At 40.9% G+C, this 19,796-nt stretch overlaps 1 protein-coding gene across 1 annotated transcript; it reads left to right on the top strand.

Annotated features, from left to right (window-relative positions):
• Positions 1-18,561, top strand: LOC131258911 (protein slit-like). Its single transcript, XM_058260310.1, has 3 exons — positions 1-5; positions 17,995-18,138; positions 18,300-18,561. The coding sequence occupies exons 1-3, from the start codon at positions 1-3 to the stop codon at positions 18,559-18,561; spliced, it is 411 nt and encodes a 136-aa protein (XP_058116293.1).
• Positions 18,562-19,796: the final 1,235 nt, after the last annotated feature.

The raw sequence follows: 19,796 nt of genomic DNA, 5'->3' as shown, positions 1-19,796 counted from the left end.
ATGAGGTAAGTTGTTCTGCCAAAGCCAGTGATGATGTATGCATTTCGCTCCCATGATCATTTATCCAAGGACGGAGCGGACATCACGGACTTGTTCGCTGTTAAAAAAAATTTTTTTTGCAGATTTTGCAAGATCTTTGATATGACCGGCGAATTAATGAGTAATTTATGCGAAGTATTATTTGTTTTTCGTTCGTTCTTTACATCACATGTTAAGCTACCGATCGTTTTTGATATGTTAAATAACGAAAAAAGACCATCCCCTGCAGACATGCAATTTGAGACATGACGTGATGAAAGCTGAAGGGTGCACAAAAACTGAAGATTTATCGCTGATAGTACCAGCGTGCCAAGACGCGATCTGAAAGATGAACCGAAGATGCTTTTACGGAAAGGGTTGGTGGCTCAGGCGAACGACCATCCTTTCGCCCGTTTGTTGGCAGGTCTGTAGGTGTAGTCGGATCAGGTTCGTTGATGTAAAAAATATTTTTAAACACGCAAATCACTACATCACAGATTGGATCTCGAATGTGATATTTAGGAAACGTAATATTTGGTATTATTTAGTTTTCTAATAATGTTGAAATACATTTAAATGCCTAGTCAGTGTTCCAAAGTAATAACATTATTTATTCATTACTTGGTCAAACATGAATATATCATTGTTCATTGTACCTTACGTAAAACAAATGTTTGCTCCGTTGCCTTGCAAGTTAATTATTTTATTGTGAGGAATGATTCCAATTATGGCAAGGCGTGCCAACGGGCCCTCATCGAGTTAAAACAAAACGGAGCAAAATGTACAGTCCATCACTCGGTTGCTGCTATTTTACATAATCAAATCATCTTGTCAGGAGCCATTAATTTGACATATTGTTTCGACCCGCCCCGGCCCGCCTTTATGCGTTGCCACAACGCCAGACGCAGATTTTTTGTTATTGCGGAGGTGGCCTGGACAAATGCGGAGTAAATTAAAGGCAATAAAATATATATGGTGCTGTCTGGTCCAGACGGTTCGCTGTATAAACAAAAGTATTCATAATTCTTTCTTTAAGTCTTATACGTACCGATGACTTTGGGAAGGGTGGATGAATGGAAAGAAAAACGAAACGTCACCCAAAACACCAACGCAATGCGATCGCACGCACGTATCCACGCTCCGACCGGGACAGCGTCCGGGATGCCGACGAATTTATGACCGTCGGGACAATTAACGTCGGATGATGATTTTTGCCTGTGTTTAGCGGACAGCCAGGGTGAAAGCTTTCCAGTTTCTTTCCGTGCATCCATTCGCGAGATCTTGCCCAAGAAAACACACCCTCCAAGGAGGTATAGGTCATGTTATGTCCAGATGGCTAGACTTCACATTCAAGCGGTAATATATCGACGATCCAGATCGATTCCGATGCATCACTGCCGGTAAGAAGGCTGATCCCATCCAAAATGGAAGGCCCATTAATCACCGTGTGGGTATTAAGGGGGGAAGAAAAACCACATCTCGCCAGCTCAAACCACGCACCACCATCCATTGAGAAAAGCCGCCGACACATCGCACGCAGCGGTCAAATTAAATTCGCTCCAGCCACAATTTACGACCGCCGTTCGTCCGTGTTGTGGTTGAGGTTCTTTGAGGTCGAAGCGATGGTTGAAGACATCCTCCCCTCACTGGATGTTGGAGCCTAAGCTTGGATTCCGCTTGAAGTTAAGATAGTACCTTTCTTAGGTCGCTTCACGTGAATATTTCAATTGTTGACAGCTCCGTGAACAATCCAGTTTAGATAAAAAGGGAAAAATCCCTTCCCATATTTAACTAGTTTGGGGTTTGGTAGGCAAAAATCATCAAACCATTTTGTATGGTTCAATGACTGTTTTTTTACTAATGTTGGCATCCTAATCGGTTTACCAATGCGATTGTCAAAGGTGGAACGAGTATTTCTTTTTTCTCAACCGAAAGGTAGGACTTCGAAAAATAAATGTCAAAATCAAAAAGAAGATATATGGTTTACAAAACAAACTCGAGCAACGGGTGGAAGCACAATTATAGGGTAGAAATTGGGAATGTGAAAGATTTATGGTACAACCGAGATAGGCCGCACTGATTCTAGGAACGCGTTTAACCAATGCACGATGGAGCGAAGCCGGGATAAAAATCAAAAATTCATTTTTGGATTTCAGAAAAATGAAACATGTTTTCTTAAACTACAAGATGAAACTAAGAAATGACCCAAAAACTAGAGCCTCTGTTCTTCCAGGTTCTGAGAAACAGCCTGTCAAAGTGAAGATTTGTGAAAATATTGCGTGAAAAATTGAAAAAAATCCATCAACTTTGAAGGTCTGTAACTCCTATAATAATGGCCAGAATCGGATTTCAAGCACAGTTTTGGAAAGGTATATTATCATGCTTTATAATTGTTGACAGTTTGAGTAAATTGAAATTGAATGTCAAAAAATATTAAGCATTGTTTCGCAAAACTCCTGGAAAATTTTTCAATTTTCTGTTTTTAACCTTACGCCATCGCTAAGGATTGCGAAAGATTGTAATATGATGTATACCCACTTATAGTCTAGAATGTTTTGTAACAATAAATGATAGTTTTTTTTGCGCATACGCGCGCATCTTTACGTTATTCTGTACTTTACATGTGAAGCTTATAGTTTATCAGCTACTAGGCGTCTCCATCATGCCATATGCAGCATCATGTGTGGTAAGAAATATATGAAATTCTCATTCAATGAAATATACGTCGATGATCGTATCGTAAAAATGTGAAGCAGGGTAGTGATTGAACATCATGTAAAAGGGGAAAGACAAGCCAAGTCACTGGCAAAGAATGAAATTTGGTTTGGTTTGCTTTGAATGTATCAGGTCGCTTTTACTTGTTCTACATCTCACAAACCCATCTTTTTATACCCGAAATTCCTCGGAATAATGTACCCTACACTAAAATAATAAATAATAATAAATGTACCCTACACTAACACTTTGTTCTGTTTGTACCCTTACCTGTAAAAGCCGTGAATTTTGGGTAGATATACCTGTCACTCTTTTTCTACCCTAATGGTAAAACGCCGCTGATTGTGGGTGGATAACTTATAGAAGTGAACACAAATATTTGATAATATTTGCTTTTGAAAACAATATACCCTAACCATACAGTAACAGCTAAGGTAGATGTTAAAATTTTGACCTTCGAACGGCATACCATAGCGGTATGCATTTGAAAAGATACATATATAACCATCATTCGTTTATAAAAACATCATTCAAGCTTTACCTTGAACAGCATAAACAGCAATTGTCAGAAAGCTCCTTGGAGAACGAACAACGTTTTTTTAAGTTTTCAAGTAAATAATCTATCTGAGATTGATTTAATAATTTCACGATGGGTTCCTTTATAATCAATGATATCATAAACGTTTTGAAAAACAATGCTTCTTGCAAGGAAAACATTGGGTATGCTGTATACAGTTCATTGAAAATAAAGTAAGCATCAAACAGAAATGAACAGTGTAGAGCACTTAGAAAATGGATTTATTCCAAATCCTGAGAATTTATCTTATGGAATATCTCCACTGCACTGTTGGATGAGTTTTTTCGAATGCTTGCTTCACATTTCGTACAGAATTGAATTTAAAAAATGGAAGGTTACTAAAAATTATAAAAACATGTACAATGATCGAAAAAATATTGTATTGGAAAAGATGTACAAGGAATTTGGTGTTAAAGTAGATGAACCAAGGCAAATGGGTGGTAATAGTACGACGGGAAATGTTTGTCGTCGGGCTTTTTCAAACATAGAAAAATTGAGCGATATTTTAATAGCCATCAACTGTTCACAGCCTTTAAATCCAAAAACTATTAGTCTATATTGCAAAGATACATACAAGTTTTACATACATCATTACAATTGGTACAAAATGCCTTCCACTGTCCATAAAGTTCTTGCGCATGTAGGTGAAATCATTGTAAATGCCCCAGCTCCATTGGGATCCTTAGGAGAGGAAGCAGCAGAAGGTAGAAATAAAATATACAGAAGGGATAGAAGAGAACACGCCCGTAAAATGTCACGAGAATTCATTATTAAAGACATTTTTATGAGAGCATTACAATCATCCGATCCATACATTTCAACAATATCTCTGGCTAAATCGTTAAAAAATAAAAAACAAATCCCTTACCCAGACGCAGTAAAAACATTCTTCGTAGATTATAGCTCCTCAAATAGTAACAGTCCCTTGCCAATTCAAACCCAAGAAGATGATGGTACAAGTTCAGAATATTCAGATAGTAGCTCTTCGTTAGGAGACGTTATGTCCGCGTTAGATGCTTTGAATATCAATTATATTCCAGATGACAATATTTTGAATGAAAGTTTGTTGTTAAATTTGGTTGTTTTATATCAAACTTTAAAAAATCTTTAAGTTAATATAAAAAAAAAATTGAAAAAATAATGCACCCATAGAAAATTCCAAAAATATGTGGTTTTTGCAGCGCCACCTGGCGGGATTGTCCCGAAACATCATAATTTCGTGTAATATAATAGTATTACACGATATTACAATGAAAAAATTGCAAAACATGTGATTCCGAATTTTATCCCGGCAATTTGCTCTTTTCGCTCCATAGTGCAATGGAGTGATATATTGGTTGCTCCGATTTGAACCTGAATTAGTTCAATTGTGTTTTCTTATCGTGTTTTGGGAAGAATTATCCACCTTCAACCAAAAACAAAATTATGTGCACGTGTCTCAAATAAAACATCCCGTCGATTGTATTGTATGTGTTGATTGTAACGAAAGTGGATGGTGACGTCTTTTCAGAGAAAAACACATGCACACAAGATCGGATGCTTTTCGATGTTATCTGCTCATTTCCTTTTGGTATTGTTCCCTTAAATCGAAAAAAATTTCCTTCCTTACGAACTATTCGATCGTTTTTTCGTTTCACTTACGATGGCCACAATGGATCAATTATGTTCTACCGTACAACATTTCAATTACTCTTGAGTACTACCTTCTCCAATATAACTCGACCTTTTCTGTCGATATGAGTAGCGCAATCCAGTCTGTGTTTGTGCCTTCAATTCTTTCGTTTGTTTCCTTTCCGACCGGTAATATTTAAGCAGTCAATTAACTGTTCCTTTTTTTCTACTTTTGCAGGTAGGCACTTCTGCACTCTCCTGTTATAAAAATGGACCAAAGCCCCTTAAAATCGCCGTAGGCACGTCTGCAAACCCCCAGAGTGCAATTTCTTGCCACTAACGATGACGTAAAGGATGGTACAATGGATGATCAACATCGACTATCGGTGGTGGTAAACGGTGAGAAAAGAAAAAGTAGAACGATAACGCGGAAACCATCACAATGCATCTCAAACCCATGAATGAAAGTGAAGTAAGCCGGGCAGAATGTAGAGGCACTCTATGAAACGTGTCCTGCATATGTTCGCCGGAAATGAAAACAGGATTATTCGATCGGATAGCATAAATCAGATGAAGAAGTTAAACTCTAAGGTTGAGGTGGAAAATCAATTTGGCTTAAAAATTACTCGTCCAACGATTTTATCGTATTTCGCTTCCCGCCTTCGGTCTGTCGATGTTGAAAACGTCTTATGCGGTATTCAAATCGAACTTGCGACTCTTCGGCCAACGGGTTGAGCCCACCACAGCCTATAATTCTCAAAGGCGTTGAGCCTGAAAAAGGGATGAAGTCATAAACTGCGTTTTTTTGTGACTACTTATCGCAAGTTTTGTTTTGTTTTCAACCGCGTCCAGATAGTTGGAATCTTGGACAGTAGATAATGTTTATGGGGTGTTATAGGCGTGAAGGATCATATATTTTGTGTATCATGTTTTACTTCATAGATGTGTTTTTGTTTAAGGGTGTTTCTGATTTTATAAACATCCGTTTAGCAACAAGCTAAAAGCTATCACCTTTTAAGGAAATGCGCTACTCCCCCACGCTTTTTACGATAGGGTTTCTTATCGATTATGGTAATCTTATGGCGGCAAACGATTGCGTCGGTGTTGAGGTGGGTTTGCCTTCTCTCAAAAGATTTAAACTGTCGATTTAACTTTTCGATTACTCAGTGGCGTAACATCAACGTTTTAACTGTCACAATAACCACTTAGTAAAACCAACGGTTTACGATTATGGGTTGGGCCCTGTGAAGAAATGTTTTCTTTTGTAGTCCGATGACATCGCCATTTTGTTGGGCTAGAGGCTAGACGATTTGATCACTCAGCAGATAAATCTCTGTCTCCAGTCAATCAATGCACAGAAAATGCATTTGTGTCGTAAACGATCCGATTAAAACCTTGACTGTGACGTTGGGAAGAAAGTAATTGCCAACCCACGAACATGGCTTTCGGTTTTGTTTGACCCAACGCCGTTAGGGAATTACTGTGAGGCCCTACCATTCACCTTAATCGTGTCTCGCGGCATTCGGGGCAACGCTATGTCATTGTTTGTCAAATCTGTCACACTGGTTGAGCTTCCGTAAATCCATTGGTCCTGTTTTTCGAATTTATACTGATTCTCACCGAAAGGCGTCGTGTGTTTACCAAAGCGCGACGAGCTTGTGCGGCAAGTTTTCCTTTGGTGGACGGTGTTTGTACGACATCAACCTAATCTTGGATACGCGGTTGTGTTTTTTTCACCATTTTTCCGCCCCATCTCCTTGACAACTGAATACCAAAACTCCAGCTTCTGGCCTTTCATGTCACACGAAAAGGGGTGCCGCGGATCCGCTTAACACATCTGTCGACATAATTTTGAAGCCAACAGGCGCAGGTTGTAGAACGAAATAATTAACAGTCGCTCTAGAACCCCTTCTGAACCGGTTCGGGGAGACGAACATGTTGCATGGTTTAGGAACGCCTCGTTAGGTTGGTCGGTTTCACCCGGTTTATGCTTTCATTAGTTAGCGGTGTGGATACACAAAGCCGTAAGAAGTAATGGAAATGCATGCCTGAAGCTGCTCCTCCAATCGCTGTTGAAAACATGGGTACTGTCTGCTTATGATTATCTGCGTCTGTCATGGGGTACAGACTTTTAATTTGTTTATTTTTTTCTATCGAGACTTGAATTCTATTTCTGTAAAGACGCATTCACGTATCTCTCTTGCTTGGAAATACCAGTGCGGATTATGCTGCACAGAGGTGTCTTTCCGATGACTCAGTTTGCCTGTCACTTTATTGATGTAGAACATGAATGGCTGGGTGCATCATGAATATTTGTTCTGCTTCTCTTTTTCATTGCTTTCTTTTGTCAGCCTAGACGTCAACATCTTAACGAGAGTCATCAATTATCGTAATTAATTGAGCAAACAAGCACTGAATTTGTAATTATCACCTCGAGTTCGTTTTTTTATATTGAAATCTGATCATTGAAGATACTTTCAAATATAAAGCATATATGTATAGTTTTTAAGTTATACAAGCAACAAGTTTTGCTTTAGAATAATGTACTAAAGTAGAAAATAAAAGCAAAGTACATTGTTCACTGAGGAATTTTGTTGGAAATTACACCGTAACACAAACAACGTCCTATTAAATCAACAAAAAGCGAATTCTTGCACGTTAGGACAACTTATTCGATACATCAGTGTCGTCGGATATCCCTTGACCCGGGATGGGTTGGCATAACTTCATCATCACGTACCAACAATCTCCGGGACATCATCAATCCACCGCACGACTGCGGTTTAATTAAACGCTCGAAATATTCTTCAACGTCGGCTAAATTACCAATTTTGGTCACCGGTGTTTTCTTGAACATTCCGTTCGGTAGTGCGGCTATACCAAGAACAACGTATCCATTCCAACGTCTCCGGTTACCACCAACTTCGGCGCCGGCACAATATTGCCAGCTCCGCAAATTGCTAGTTCCCTAGCGACATACACACCTACCATTTTGACTTGCACATGCCTTATGATATCTGTAAACATACATAATTACATGCTCATCTACACCAGCATCCGTAGTATATCTGGCTGAACCGAGACCAAATCCGCAAGGATATTTCGTTTCCAATGGTTGTATGCACGCTTTCTTTCCACATCCCCCGAAAGCATACCCCTCGAAACGGATGAAGACCGCCTCCTTAGCTCAGCCTTCACTTACACTCGCAACCACTAGAGCCTGGAAATGGATGTATTTTCCCGTTTGCATCCTAGCCGCAACCCCGCCCGTACTAACCGGTTCTCCGTAGATTTGTAAGACAAATCTGTCCCAGCGCTCAAGAAGTGCTCTAGGAATGGCGCAACTCTCGCCCTTTGGCGTCGGAAGAACGTTTACTAGAAGAGCGTCAAAGGGGACTGGTACCAGCAAGATGAAACCTGGGGGTTGTGGTGGGTAGACCCATGTTTGCCCGTCCTCCAACGCAGCCAATAAATTGCTCGACTTTTGTTATACTGATGCTCAGATCCTAGGGAGTATCTTCCGGCTCTCCGGTTTCTGCGGTAGGCGAAGCCGAGCTGGAAAGGATTGCTGGTAAACCAATCTGTTATTACAAACGAATCGGTGTTTCTTTATCACTTAAGTAAACAACACCCACACGGGAAGCTTATCTTGCGTGATGAGTTAGAGGAAACATGTCAACACCAGGGATATGCACAAATCCGTATTTTTATTTCTTGAAATTGGATGAAACTAAGGATCTAAAATACAACCTGTCTAGATTGACAGACGTTACAAATATTTCTAATTTACTCAGCTACTATTTTGGTCCCTGATAAACCCTCATCAAACCCAGCGAAAGGTAGAGAAACAATGTTTAAATTTATCCCGCGTCCTTCGCCGAATCCTAACATCAACCTGTTTGAGCATCTTCTCACTCTAACGAACCGAAGTGTGTTCAGGGGAATAGGAGAACATCCTGGTGTGCAAAGAGGTGATGATTATAAATTCTAATCAGGATGTTGCTAGCATGGCCACGGTGTTGATGAGTTCGATAGCACGGGAAAGCTGCCATTCCCGCATCATTGCGCGTCGGATGAGGCAGAGAATCTGGATGACCGCTGAAAGGAGCAGGATGTATGCTCTTTACGAACATAACACGGTTATATTGTCGACAGCGTGCTCGTGTGTGTCGCAGTATCAGCCGAGTGATGGATTAAATTCGACGGCACTTGCGGTGACACGAAAACGGTAACACCGGGTGGCCTCATTTCGTCGAGACCCATTTATTACCCGCCATTAGCATCGAACATCGGACGGGCTCGGCAGGATCTCCGGGTGTTCCAAGCCCCATTGCGTGTCATGGCGCACTGCATGTGTCCACCACCGCCTCAACAGGAACACATAAATGCATGCAAATACACGCCCGAAACCGCGACGTGTCGGTGGAGCCGCGTTATCAGCTCATCAAATTCCATTCTCAGTTAATTTATGAACCTATTCAAACCCAACTTCATTGTTATTTTGTTGCCTCATCGCTAGATGTCGCTGTCGTTGCGGGACGGAACTGACCGGGGGAAGGGGCTTGATAGTAGATTAGATGATCATCGTCTCGACTGTGAATCTAATATGCATCAAACATGCAAACGCGCTCACATGTCACCATCGATTTGTCGCCCTCGTTGTGTTTGACACACGGATGCGAAAAATTGCATTCCATCAACAGTCGGGACGCAAACACCATGGGATGGATATGCAAATTTTACGCCATCGATTTCTACCCTGCAGGGTTTCCTCGTAGAACATGAACATGTGGCCAATGGCCCCCACACCGGTGTGTCATGCTGAGCGCCACTCCTCGAGTCGGTTTGAAATCTTAAAATTGAATATAAAAATAAGGTGAATACTGTTTCAGGAATTGGTTCTGCGTGGAAACCCTCCGAACGTATTAGCAGCATCACACGTCAATGTTGACAGGTTTATAATAAGATGTCGAATCCATGCTTCGTTGGTTGATCTGAATTGACGGAAATTTGCCGATGAATAAGAAAAAAAAAATGTTAGTAATCATTTGCATATCACAGCTTTGACACATTTCAATGCTAAAACACACGTTTTCGTTATCAAAATTCGGATCATAAATTCTCTTGTAGCATTAATATTGCTAGTATAAAATATAGTCTAAATAAAATATCAGAATACTTTTGATTATGTATAAATAAGGAGAATACAGGTAAAAACGGCAGTTAGGTAAAGTCATTTGACACAAAAATCTGTTCATATAATAAAGAAGTGATCAGACAAAGACCAATGGTATACATACACTCTGTAGTGAAATAATATCTAAACTTGACAATAATATCTATATAAACCACTCTCTGAAGCTGTTGAAAAAAAAACGGTAAAGATTGGGCAATGGTTTTCAAACCCTTCGTTCTGCTTAATGTCCTGTTAATCCTTAAACCATGTCAAGGTTTTGTGTGAGCTTTGCAATTAAAAATTAACCATTTCAATCACTCGCCGTTCAAGTAGTATAATCCTCCGAATGCTTTTAAACGGAGTCAAGAAAATTTAATGCGCCACACATGCTCACCCCAACCAATTACCCGAGGCATGAAGTGTACCGGAGAAAAACCGGTGAAACTCGAACGCAAAAAGGTGCGTCAGCTGTTCATGGCTCATGATGCCATCATTATCAATGGCAGCAAATGTTGCTGAGTCGGCAGTGGAGAACTGCCTCGCTAGTGCTTCATTGGGTTTTATAATTTTCGATCTGACACGAAAATCTGCTTACTCTCCGGTAATGTGCGTCGTCCATACATGACATTCGCATTATCCTTTCAATGCCCAGCCCCCTTTATAGCCGAGTGGCGTTGGCATGCCATGGCCGTTTTTCGGTCACTCATGAAGTGGTTGGCATTTCAAACCCTTCCCCTCCACACATGTCGAGGGCACTTGAGAATTCAATCACCCGGTTTTTGGGATGCATGGTGCCATTTTTCTCACCCAATTCGGGATTCGGTGCCCTTGGGTCTTCTGCTCTATTTTGCTCGCTGCGTCACATACTCAACCGACTCTAGCTCATATGGTGCTAGTGCTAGATTTTATAAAAGTAAAACCCACCACTATCATAATACGAACCCGCTTGAAGTGATGAAGACTGCTGTTGATTGCAGAAATCGTTTGCATTTTAGTGTATTCATTTCTCCTGCATCGCAGAGATCCAAATTCTCCGCCCTACCGTTCACATCCTCCATCCATCCTCACTGAAAGATCCGTATTTTTATTTCCTTTCTATCAAATATTTCCATCCGATGCAGGTTGCACTTTAGGCCATGCGTTGATGTCGAGGGTCGGGTGCAACATTTTATTTATTTTCCTCGCCACCTATTCAGAGCAACGCGTTGGCGTACTTGGCAGGAGGATGCTTCTGTGCCATTGTATCCACAAAATGCAGCTGCTGAAATATCGGGCAACAAGGAAGATTTACCACGACGGGACGAACGTCGTCGTCCCACCTTCGCATCAATCCAAACCCGGGTGAATCCAACCGTGGTCCATACATCAGCCAGTCTGTCCAGAATGCACATCACCTTGCCTCCAGCCGGTTTGGTTCGCTCTATCTCTTAAATGTGCAAACACTCGTAAATCCGTTGTGTAAACATGCCGATTCCGGTCCTTCGCTCTAACACGTGACGAATGGGATGGAGCGTAAATTCTGGCAGAATGTGTCATGAATATTTACAGCTGGCAGAAGACGTAGTATATGACAATGCGAAGAAGAGTTGCCGAATTCATTTTTTAGACCTTTCTTACATAAATATACTTTAATATGTTTCGAATGTTAATCAGAAGAAAAATGTTCTTCTCTGATCGATTCTTTTATTTCTCACTTAGTACACTTGCTAGACTTTTTCCCTTTGTGTGTATGAATAGTCAGTCCTTTCGTGCATAATAGGGTCTCGCTGAACAAATCACGACATGGAATTTTAATTGCATTCGAACTCGGTGCTTTAACCTCATCTTCCTAGAGTCGATGATAATGTATCATTTTTGGTTTTGTATACGGCTTTAATGTGTAATCGCACTTCTTCTCTTGATTTTATCATACTAACATATTTTCACACACCTTAAAGTGTGACAAAACCAAGTTTGCAGTATTCAACATTTGTTCTTGAAAGTTTGACAATTTCCTTTACAACCGACATGCATGACATGATGACGATAATAGACGATGTTGTTTCCCACGATTCACTTTAGTGCCTTTTGGCTACTTTACAATCACACATCAGACCTCAAGTTCAGACTCTGCCAAGATTGGCAACCAGCTAGAAACGACGTTAAACTTGCCATCCACAAAATCAACTTATCCTGCCGGATGGCATGAAATGTTTCTGTCGTCCATCAAGCGTGATCGTAAATGGCTTCACCTGACAAAACTCGTTCGATCCACTCAGCTTTTCACCGTCTGTCAGCGACAGCAACGTGCACTTACACTGCAGAAGGATGCAAGATTGACGCTTTTATGTGGCAAGTTCAGAAGGAACGGTCAGACCTATGTAAATATTTAAATGCTTGTCCCTTGGTGCTCAGGTACATGCTTCCCACACAACACATATGCATGTAAATCGAATGTCAGCTTGAAATAATCGTACTTCTATGCAATATTATTGAATCGTAAATGATGCTAAAATAATGCCTATACGTACAAAAGTGGAGGCGCTAACCGTACATTGTTCAAAATGTATACGTTTAGTCGTATATTTTCTAAGTCGGCAACATATACGATTTACGATATACATCAGCCGTACATTGTTCGTAAATCTATACGTATGCATAAAGAAAATCGTATTACATTCTTAATCGGCATCATATGCAACAAAGAATATACATTGCTCGTACATTGTCTATGCATACTGCGATTCCGATTCGAAATATACTAATATGCGATTCAATTTATTCAACTTAATACGACTTCGTGTTGTGTGGGTTGTCCCTTGGTGCTTCATCTTCATTTTAATTTAAAAAAATGCTCACCATACTTCCACTAACACGATTATCTTTTGATTGTTTAAGGCTAGAAGGTTTCCGAGATGGTTCACGTTTTTGTGCCGTATTACAATTTTCGGTATGACAGCCCTCTTCATGAAGGATTCAAATATGATGGGCTCATGATCTTTTCTATTCTTTTCCATAGGTTTTCAGGGTTTTATAATTTTGTTCGTTTCTCTTGTTTTCTGAATTTAGATCGAAAATGTCTCATGTTTTATTTCGACAAATTACCGGATCAAAATTGATTGAAATAATTTCGATTGTTAGTTGTTTAGTGAAGATTCAAATTTACTCCATTCCAATCAGTATTTCTATGTATTACTCTGCTAATCTCTGTTCCTTATGCTCTTTCTTCTTTTCCAGTAATCTGCTAGACAACATGAGCACTGTTTTTAAGCGTTGGACTTTAAATGACTGGTAAAACTGCAAAAAGGGTAAGTAACATTTTCTTGCTTTCTTTTATGTATCAAAGTTTCTAGTTTCAGACAGTTTTTCATACAAATGCTAGTTTTTACATTTGTATGAAAAAGTGTTGGAAAGTGATTGCCGAAGATACTCATTTGTTGGTTGCTCATTCCGGTTGCATGATGAGGAAGTTAAATGAAACACCAACACTTTCCTCATAATTTCGCACGAACTATCAACGCGAGATGTGCTCTTTCGAAAGTGCCATTTCGTAGATTCCGATCGAAGTACGAAGCGTGAACAGAGTAACGACACTTATAAACTAATTACTACACAGCCGGGAATATCGTCAGACTGTGCAGGCGTACAAGGAAAAACCTCCAACAAAATTCACTTACCTTCAGACTCCATTCCGCCGTTTCCGGCGGTTTGCTTTTAATAGTGTTACGCGAAGTACTTTCCAAACTGGCCGGTGCCGTTTCGATGGCAACAGGCGCCACTTGAGCTGGTGATCAACAGCGACCTCCGGTTGGCGGAAATGAAGTTGGGCCATGCGGTTAAACCAGTCTGACCGAGTGAGGGATTCATTTTCCCCTCTTTTTTGGCTGCCACAACTAAGGGGTTCTGCAATGAAATGTTGATGAGGTGAAATGGGAGCTATTAAAGCGAACCAAATTGCGCCCCAGAAAGTTAAATATTCAAAAGCGACCTTAGTTTTACATCCTTCCCCCCCGGTAGAGATTTGGGTTTAATGGTATGCCGTGTTGAAATATGCAACCCCGCGTTGATCGCGCAGGTGCTTAAATCATTAGCAACTTGTGCTAATCAATCCAAAACATGCAGCCAATCAATGGCCGCCCCGGAGAGCAACGTGTTTGGATGATGCTGTTGAGTGTCACCATAAAATCGCCTTTCGGTCCCGTGTCGCCTTTTGCGAGTGATTTATGCAAACGCTGGGTACGCACTCTCGCTTGCTTACAGAGCCCTAAACCATAACATTATTCAAATCGTAGCCCCGAGGGGAAGATTAAACCCCTAAGCAGATAACAGGCTCAGCTCAAGGGGTCCCGACGAGGGGAGCATATCCTTCCCATTTGTTTATCATTTTAATCGATTCCCAATCATTTCCTAACTTTCATCGATTTCAACAGACGATCGCGCGGTCCGGCAACGTCAGTTCATGGTGGAGCCGTGTAGATGGTGATGTATTTTATTGGTTCACCTCCCAGCGGGAGAGGGTCGATCCCTCATCGCGACCGCATGGACAACAAACGTTGGACACGGGCCAAAATGCTTACCAATTCTCTATAAAACAATTGTCCCACTTTCTCTTAGCTCACCCGAAACCTGCGTTGGATCGTGTCCAATGGGTCATTAATTTGCATAAGTGGAATATGAGATATTTCTCACTGCTCCTCGCGCTTCTTTTCATTGGTCGAACGCTGTTACGCTGCATCCTGTTCCCTTGGATTTGGTAGAGTTTTAAGTATTTACGAAACCTCACCTTTGTTGGATAACGTGGTACTTCAAAAAGGTGCACGTTTTTAGATGGCCTGTGCGCTTTAATCAAAGTTTATCACCAACCTGCACAGCATGGGGTAACACATGGTGCCTCCATAATCAACTGTTAAAATGGAAATGCGTATCTGTGGAGTAACTCGACCCTCTCCTACCACCAGAAACGAATAACCCATTTCACACCACATTGACGCGAAACGAAAACCGCATATTTCAAAAATGAAACAGTCACTTAACAGATAACCTTTTCCGGCCCCGGGAGTATCTCACGCCCGAATCAGACGATCGATACCGCACGAAATGATCGAAACCATCGACCGTTTGTCGGTGGATCCAATTTCAATTAATTTGTTATTCAAATACGATACGGCTACCATTCGTCGTACTTCTGAGCCGGTCGATATATTTTTGGTGGTGAATTTTATTATCCATCACTTTCGCTACATAGTGCAATCTCGTTTCTGTTTTTTCTATGGTTTTGTTAGTGTTTTTTCGGATTTTATGTTTCACTAGAGCATTCGTGAGGTTGATTTTTCATGTATTTGAATAGTGCAAAATTTGGGACATAAAACTCAGTTATTGTAAGGGTCAAAAGCTATTTAAATGACTCGCTTATTTATTTCACACATTGAGAGGATGTGTATTCATATTTGACACATGATTATCATTCAACGTTTATCGATATCTCTTAATTTGCGGAACACACAGTCGGAAAAGTCTTTGAGGTGCGGTGAATTAATCAGTATTTAATGTATTCCCCGAGACACTGTTATGCGACAGCCCAAACCTTCCGCAGGCTCGCCTAGTTTAACATAAATTAAAATATGTTTGCCTTGTTTTACTTGCAGGCAGCTAACGGACAACGTTATCTAAAACATCAAGAAAGATGGGTTGCATGATCTGATATCACAGGTGCGGCCACAAGTAAATATTACTTTTGGTTTGTTTGTTTTTGAATCATAAGCCAAATATAAAATTTTATACCGTCTTTTATTATTTCCTCACGATCCTGAGTCTATCTTTTCGATCGCCACTGTTAGGAAACCTAAACAAGGAACGTCAAGAAAAGAACTCCTCTCGTCTAATGCAAATTACCATCAAAATCATACCACTCGTATATGCAACACGTGCGTTAGGGTAGCTTCTGACGTGTTCGAAAGAAAACCAAAATTTAAATAACCGTTTGTGACATTCGCATTTCAACCTTTTTTTTGACATCTTTTTTTGAAAAGGAACCGAAAAAAGAAGTCCCACGACATGTGTTCACTGACAGGCGGCATCAAATCACCTGTCGCAATGCTGACTCTCCCTGTCGCAATCAATCTGGATGCTTTATGGTGGTTTAGATATTCCGGGTTTTCCGGTATGCAAATTTATGTTGTTGATTCTCATCCACCTCGCTCAGTTGTTTTGACAGCAAACCTTAGCTTATTTTTATTATTTTTACATCAACTGGGACCTTTTGGAGTGAGTTTTTTTAATTAGCTTTTTAGGTATTTGTTATTTGTAAAAATAAAAGTTGAAAGAGAAATTGCATTGACCAGGCCTTCAAGCAAATTCAACAAAAGTGGTGTCTTCAACATTCTGTGTTACCTTTAGATGTAACCTTGTATAGTGAAATGTTCATCATTACTAACTGGAGGCACGTGTTGAGTGCCACTTGATTTGACATAAAAACGCCGTAAAATACATAACCAGAACCAACAAAAACTTGTAGAATGAAAAGATTAACGACACTTTCGACGGAAGCTGTGTTTTTCTTCGCTATTTTTTCCCTCTTCACACAAAACACCAAAGGAAGGTTAGCTTGCGTCCGGTCCGTTCGTTAAGAACTCCCCTACAAAGCGACGCTGGTGGCCAGTTTCTGTCATTTCCCCTCACTTGCGAACCCTCCTGATTCGATCAACGTATTTTCCTGGGAGGACTGCGGCTTGCATCTAGATTGAAAATCGATTTCCGTTAATTATCCGATGGCTCTCGTTATCCTACATCGAAGCGATCGACTTGACGTAATTGATCACGCCTTCCTTTGCCCTCGGTTTGGTGGAGGAAGCCACGTTTCTGCCTCCTCCGTACTTTTCCTATCCTCATTGCCTTCGATTCTGGTGTGGAAAAAATCGTTGCTGTGTCAGCATAAGACTAAAGCCCTCAGGACCAAGCATTATCGACTTTGTGAACAGTCAACAGAAGGCGTGTTACGAAATGCGACACATTTTTAATTAAGTTTCGATATGCCTAACCTCACTTCCACTTCGATTCACTCTGCCTTTAGACACAACACAGCTTCACGAGTGTCACAATACAATTTCCTTGACGGCATCATTCCAAGATTAAAGTTTATTCACTCCTACATACTTTATCGCATTATGGTTTTCATCATCATTCTAATTATTATTATCTTTTTTTTTCAGACGATTTGGTAACAATTTCCTAAAATCAATACCAAATTTCAAATGTGTTAAATTGTTCACGTTTCAAGATTGTACCCAACACTCCAAATAGTTTCCTCACGACACGACAACCTTGTTGATTTCTCCCAATGCACACTCACGTTTTCTGTCGTTCTAGTAATTGTGTTTTATTTTGCCTTTGATCCATTTTTGATTAAGATATTTTCTGATGACTCCTACTTCCAATGAGTTAGAAGAATCACCATAAAAGTTTGGTATGATTTATGCTTCCTTAATGGCAACAAATGTTTCACTAATTGTCATCATTTGTCTGCCTCCTGTTCGTTGTTTTTCTTTAATTAAGTTTGGTTAGTTCTTGTACATGTATACTAATTTTTAAATATATTTTGCTCCGTTTAATCGACTACTTTATCTCTTGACGAATTTTGTTTCTAATTTTAATTTACTATTTTATAAACTTTTGAGAATTAAATTAAAATTTCGTTGTTTGGTTCCAGAATAAACATGATGATAGTAGTTTACAATAAATGTAAAGAGAACATAAGAGAGCTGAACACAAACTTTCCAAAAAAGCGAGGTCAGACCGAAAAATCTTAGAGAAATGAAATTTATGTCTATTGCATAGTCATCAAATGTTTACTAGAAAAACAGTATTAGATCAACCCGCAAACCAAGCGAAATGTGATCAACGATGTCTTGACGTTTTTCAGGGACCTTTTACACAATGCCATCTCCGCCGTACCGAAGCGTGCGTTCAAAGGAGCACCGGCCCTTCGCAGCCTACAGCTGGACAACAATCAAATCACCTGCCTGGACGAAGGTGCCGTGAAAGGGCTGACCGAGCTGGAAATTCTGTAAGTACCACCGGGAAAAGTCCACCGTCCGACGAAAATTGTTTCCGACGTGCGGGCAGCGACCACCAGGACTTAATTTCAACGAAATAAATTAACTCTCACACCTGACTTTTTCCACCGTCCAACCACGATGGACGCCTCCCCTTTTTCCCCTTCGGCAGGACACTGAACAACAACAACATTACCACGCTTCCGCGCGACATGTTCGCCGGAATGCCGCGCCTTCGAGCGTTGCGCCTTTCGGAGAACCCATTTGCGTGCGATTGTCATCTTTCCTGGCTGGCCCGCTACCTGAAGAATGCATCCCGCCTGGCCCCGTACACCCGGTGCCACTCGCCCAGCCAGCTCAAGGGCCAGAACGTGGCGGACCTGCACGAGCAGGAGTTCAAATGTTCCGGTAAGTTGGATGCACCCTCCCGGTAGAAGTCGACGTTGGACAGAGGCTCTCGTTCTTTAGTACAGTGTTGTACGTGAAATGTTCCAACGGATAAACAATCCACCGAGTGTGTTTGCACGACGTAACTCGATTATTTTCCCCGCGGAACAAGTATCGACCAATATCACAAACTTCACTGTAACATGCCGGAACTCCCTTTTTGATGCACGCGAAGAGCTTTGCTTGGTGCTGTCTATGGGAATGGCAAGGTAGGGCAAAAACATCAAATTCGTGCCTTCGGTCCGTCAAGAATGGGACAATCTGGGAGCGGCCTTGGAGCAGCAACAAAGCCCTCCCTCAGTGATGTGAACGACATTCCCATTAACTATTTTCCTGCTTCATGCTCCCCGAAGCTTCCGATACGACATTCTCCTTCAACCTTTTGTCTTTTCCATCGCATCCCAAGACCCTATCCGAAACCAATCAATGGAGCAGTGATAGGAGAAGAGCCAGAAACACCATGTAGCTTTCATTACAAATCCCACGATTGTGAATTGCAAGTGATTTGCATATTTGTTAAATTGCTCCTTCGATGTATCGATTGTCTCCACGGGAACAAACACGAAAGATCTTCGCTCGAGTGACCACAAACATACATGGCATTTCAGTGGTTTTGTGAAATGAGTCGTACACGGAGCTCACCGTTGTGCAATGAAGCGTATCGTGATGGAGTTTATTCCTTCATTTCTTCTTCCATTATCTCATACACACTCCAATAAATTTTCGACATGAATTGTGGTTTGGTGAACACACTTCCTTCTCGAGAAGAAATGTGATCCCTCCGGAGGTCAACTCACGTTCCTTCGGGGCCCGGTGTCACGGTCAGCAAGCATGTGCATGACGAGGCGCTGGATATGAATACGAAATTTCACGTAGCATAGGGCAGTTTTCAGATGCGTGAGCAATTTTAAATACTCTGAGCTAATTTTCCGTACGCCTCTTGGCAAATTGCCATGTTTGAGCTGCGAGCGGACAAAAAACTCATGGCACTCATTATGAAGTGCAAGGTTTTTTTTCCACTGCATGCTCATAATTATAATGCCGTGTTGTGCTGCAACGAATTTTCCTAACACGTCCGCAGTTGGCGCAAAACCATATCAAACGTGCTGGGACAGTAATTTATTTTGCACCCGCATTCTAATGAAGTTGTCGAGTTGTTTTTTTCTGTCGCTTTTGTGCATCGTGTCACACGGAGTTGAAAATTGCATTCAAAAATAGTAGC

This window comes from Anopheles coustani, chromosome 3 (genome assembly GCF_943734705.1).
Source record: "Anopheles coustani chromosome 3, idAnoCousDA_361_x.2, whole genome shotgun sequence".
Classification (NCBI taxonomy): domain Eukaryota; kingdom Metazoa; phylum Arthropoda; class Insecta; order Diptera; family Culicidae; genus Anopheles; species Anopheles coustani.
The sequence above is the reverse complement of the archived record's forward strand: the minus strand, read 5'-3'. Positions and strand labels throughout refer to the sequence as shown.

Excerpts from the sequence above, each read along its gene's own strand:
- LOC131258911 (XM_058260310.1), top strand. Across the intron at positions 18,139-18,299 it reads CTGACCGAGCTGGAAATTCT|GACACTGAACAACAACAACA; the intron begins GTAAGTACCACC and ends CCCCTTCGGCAG.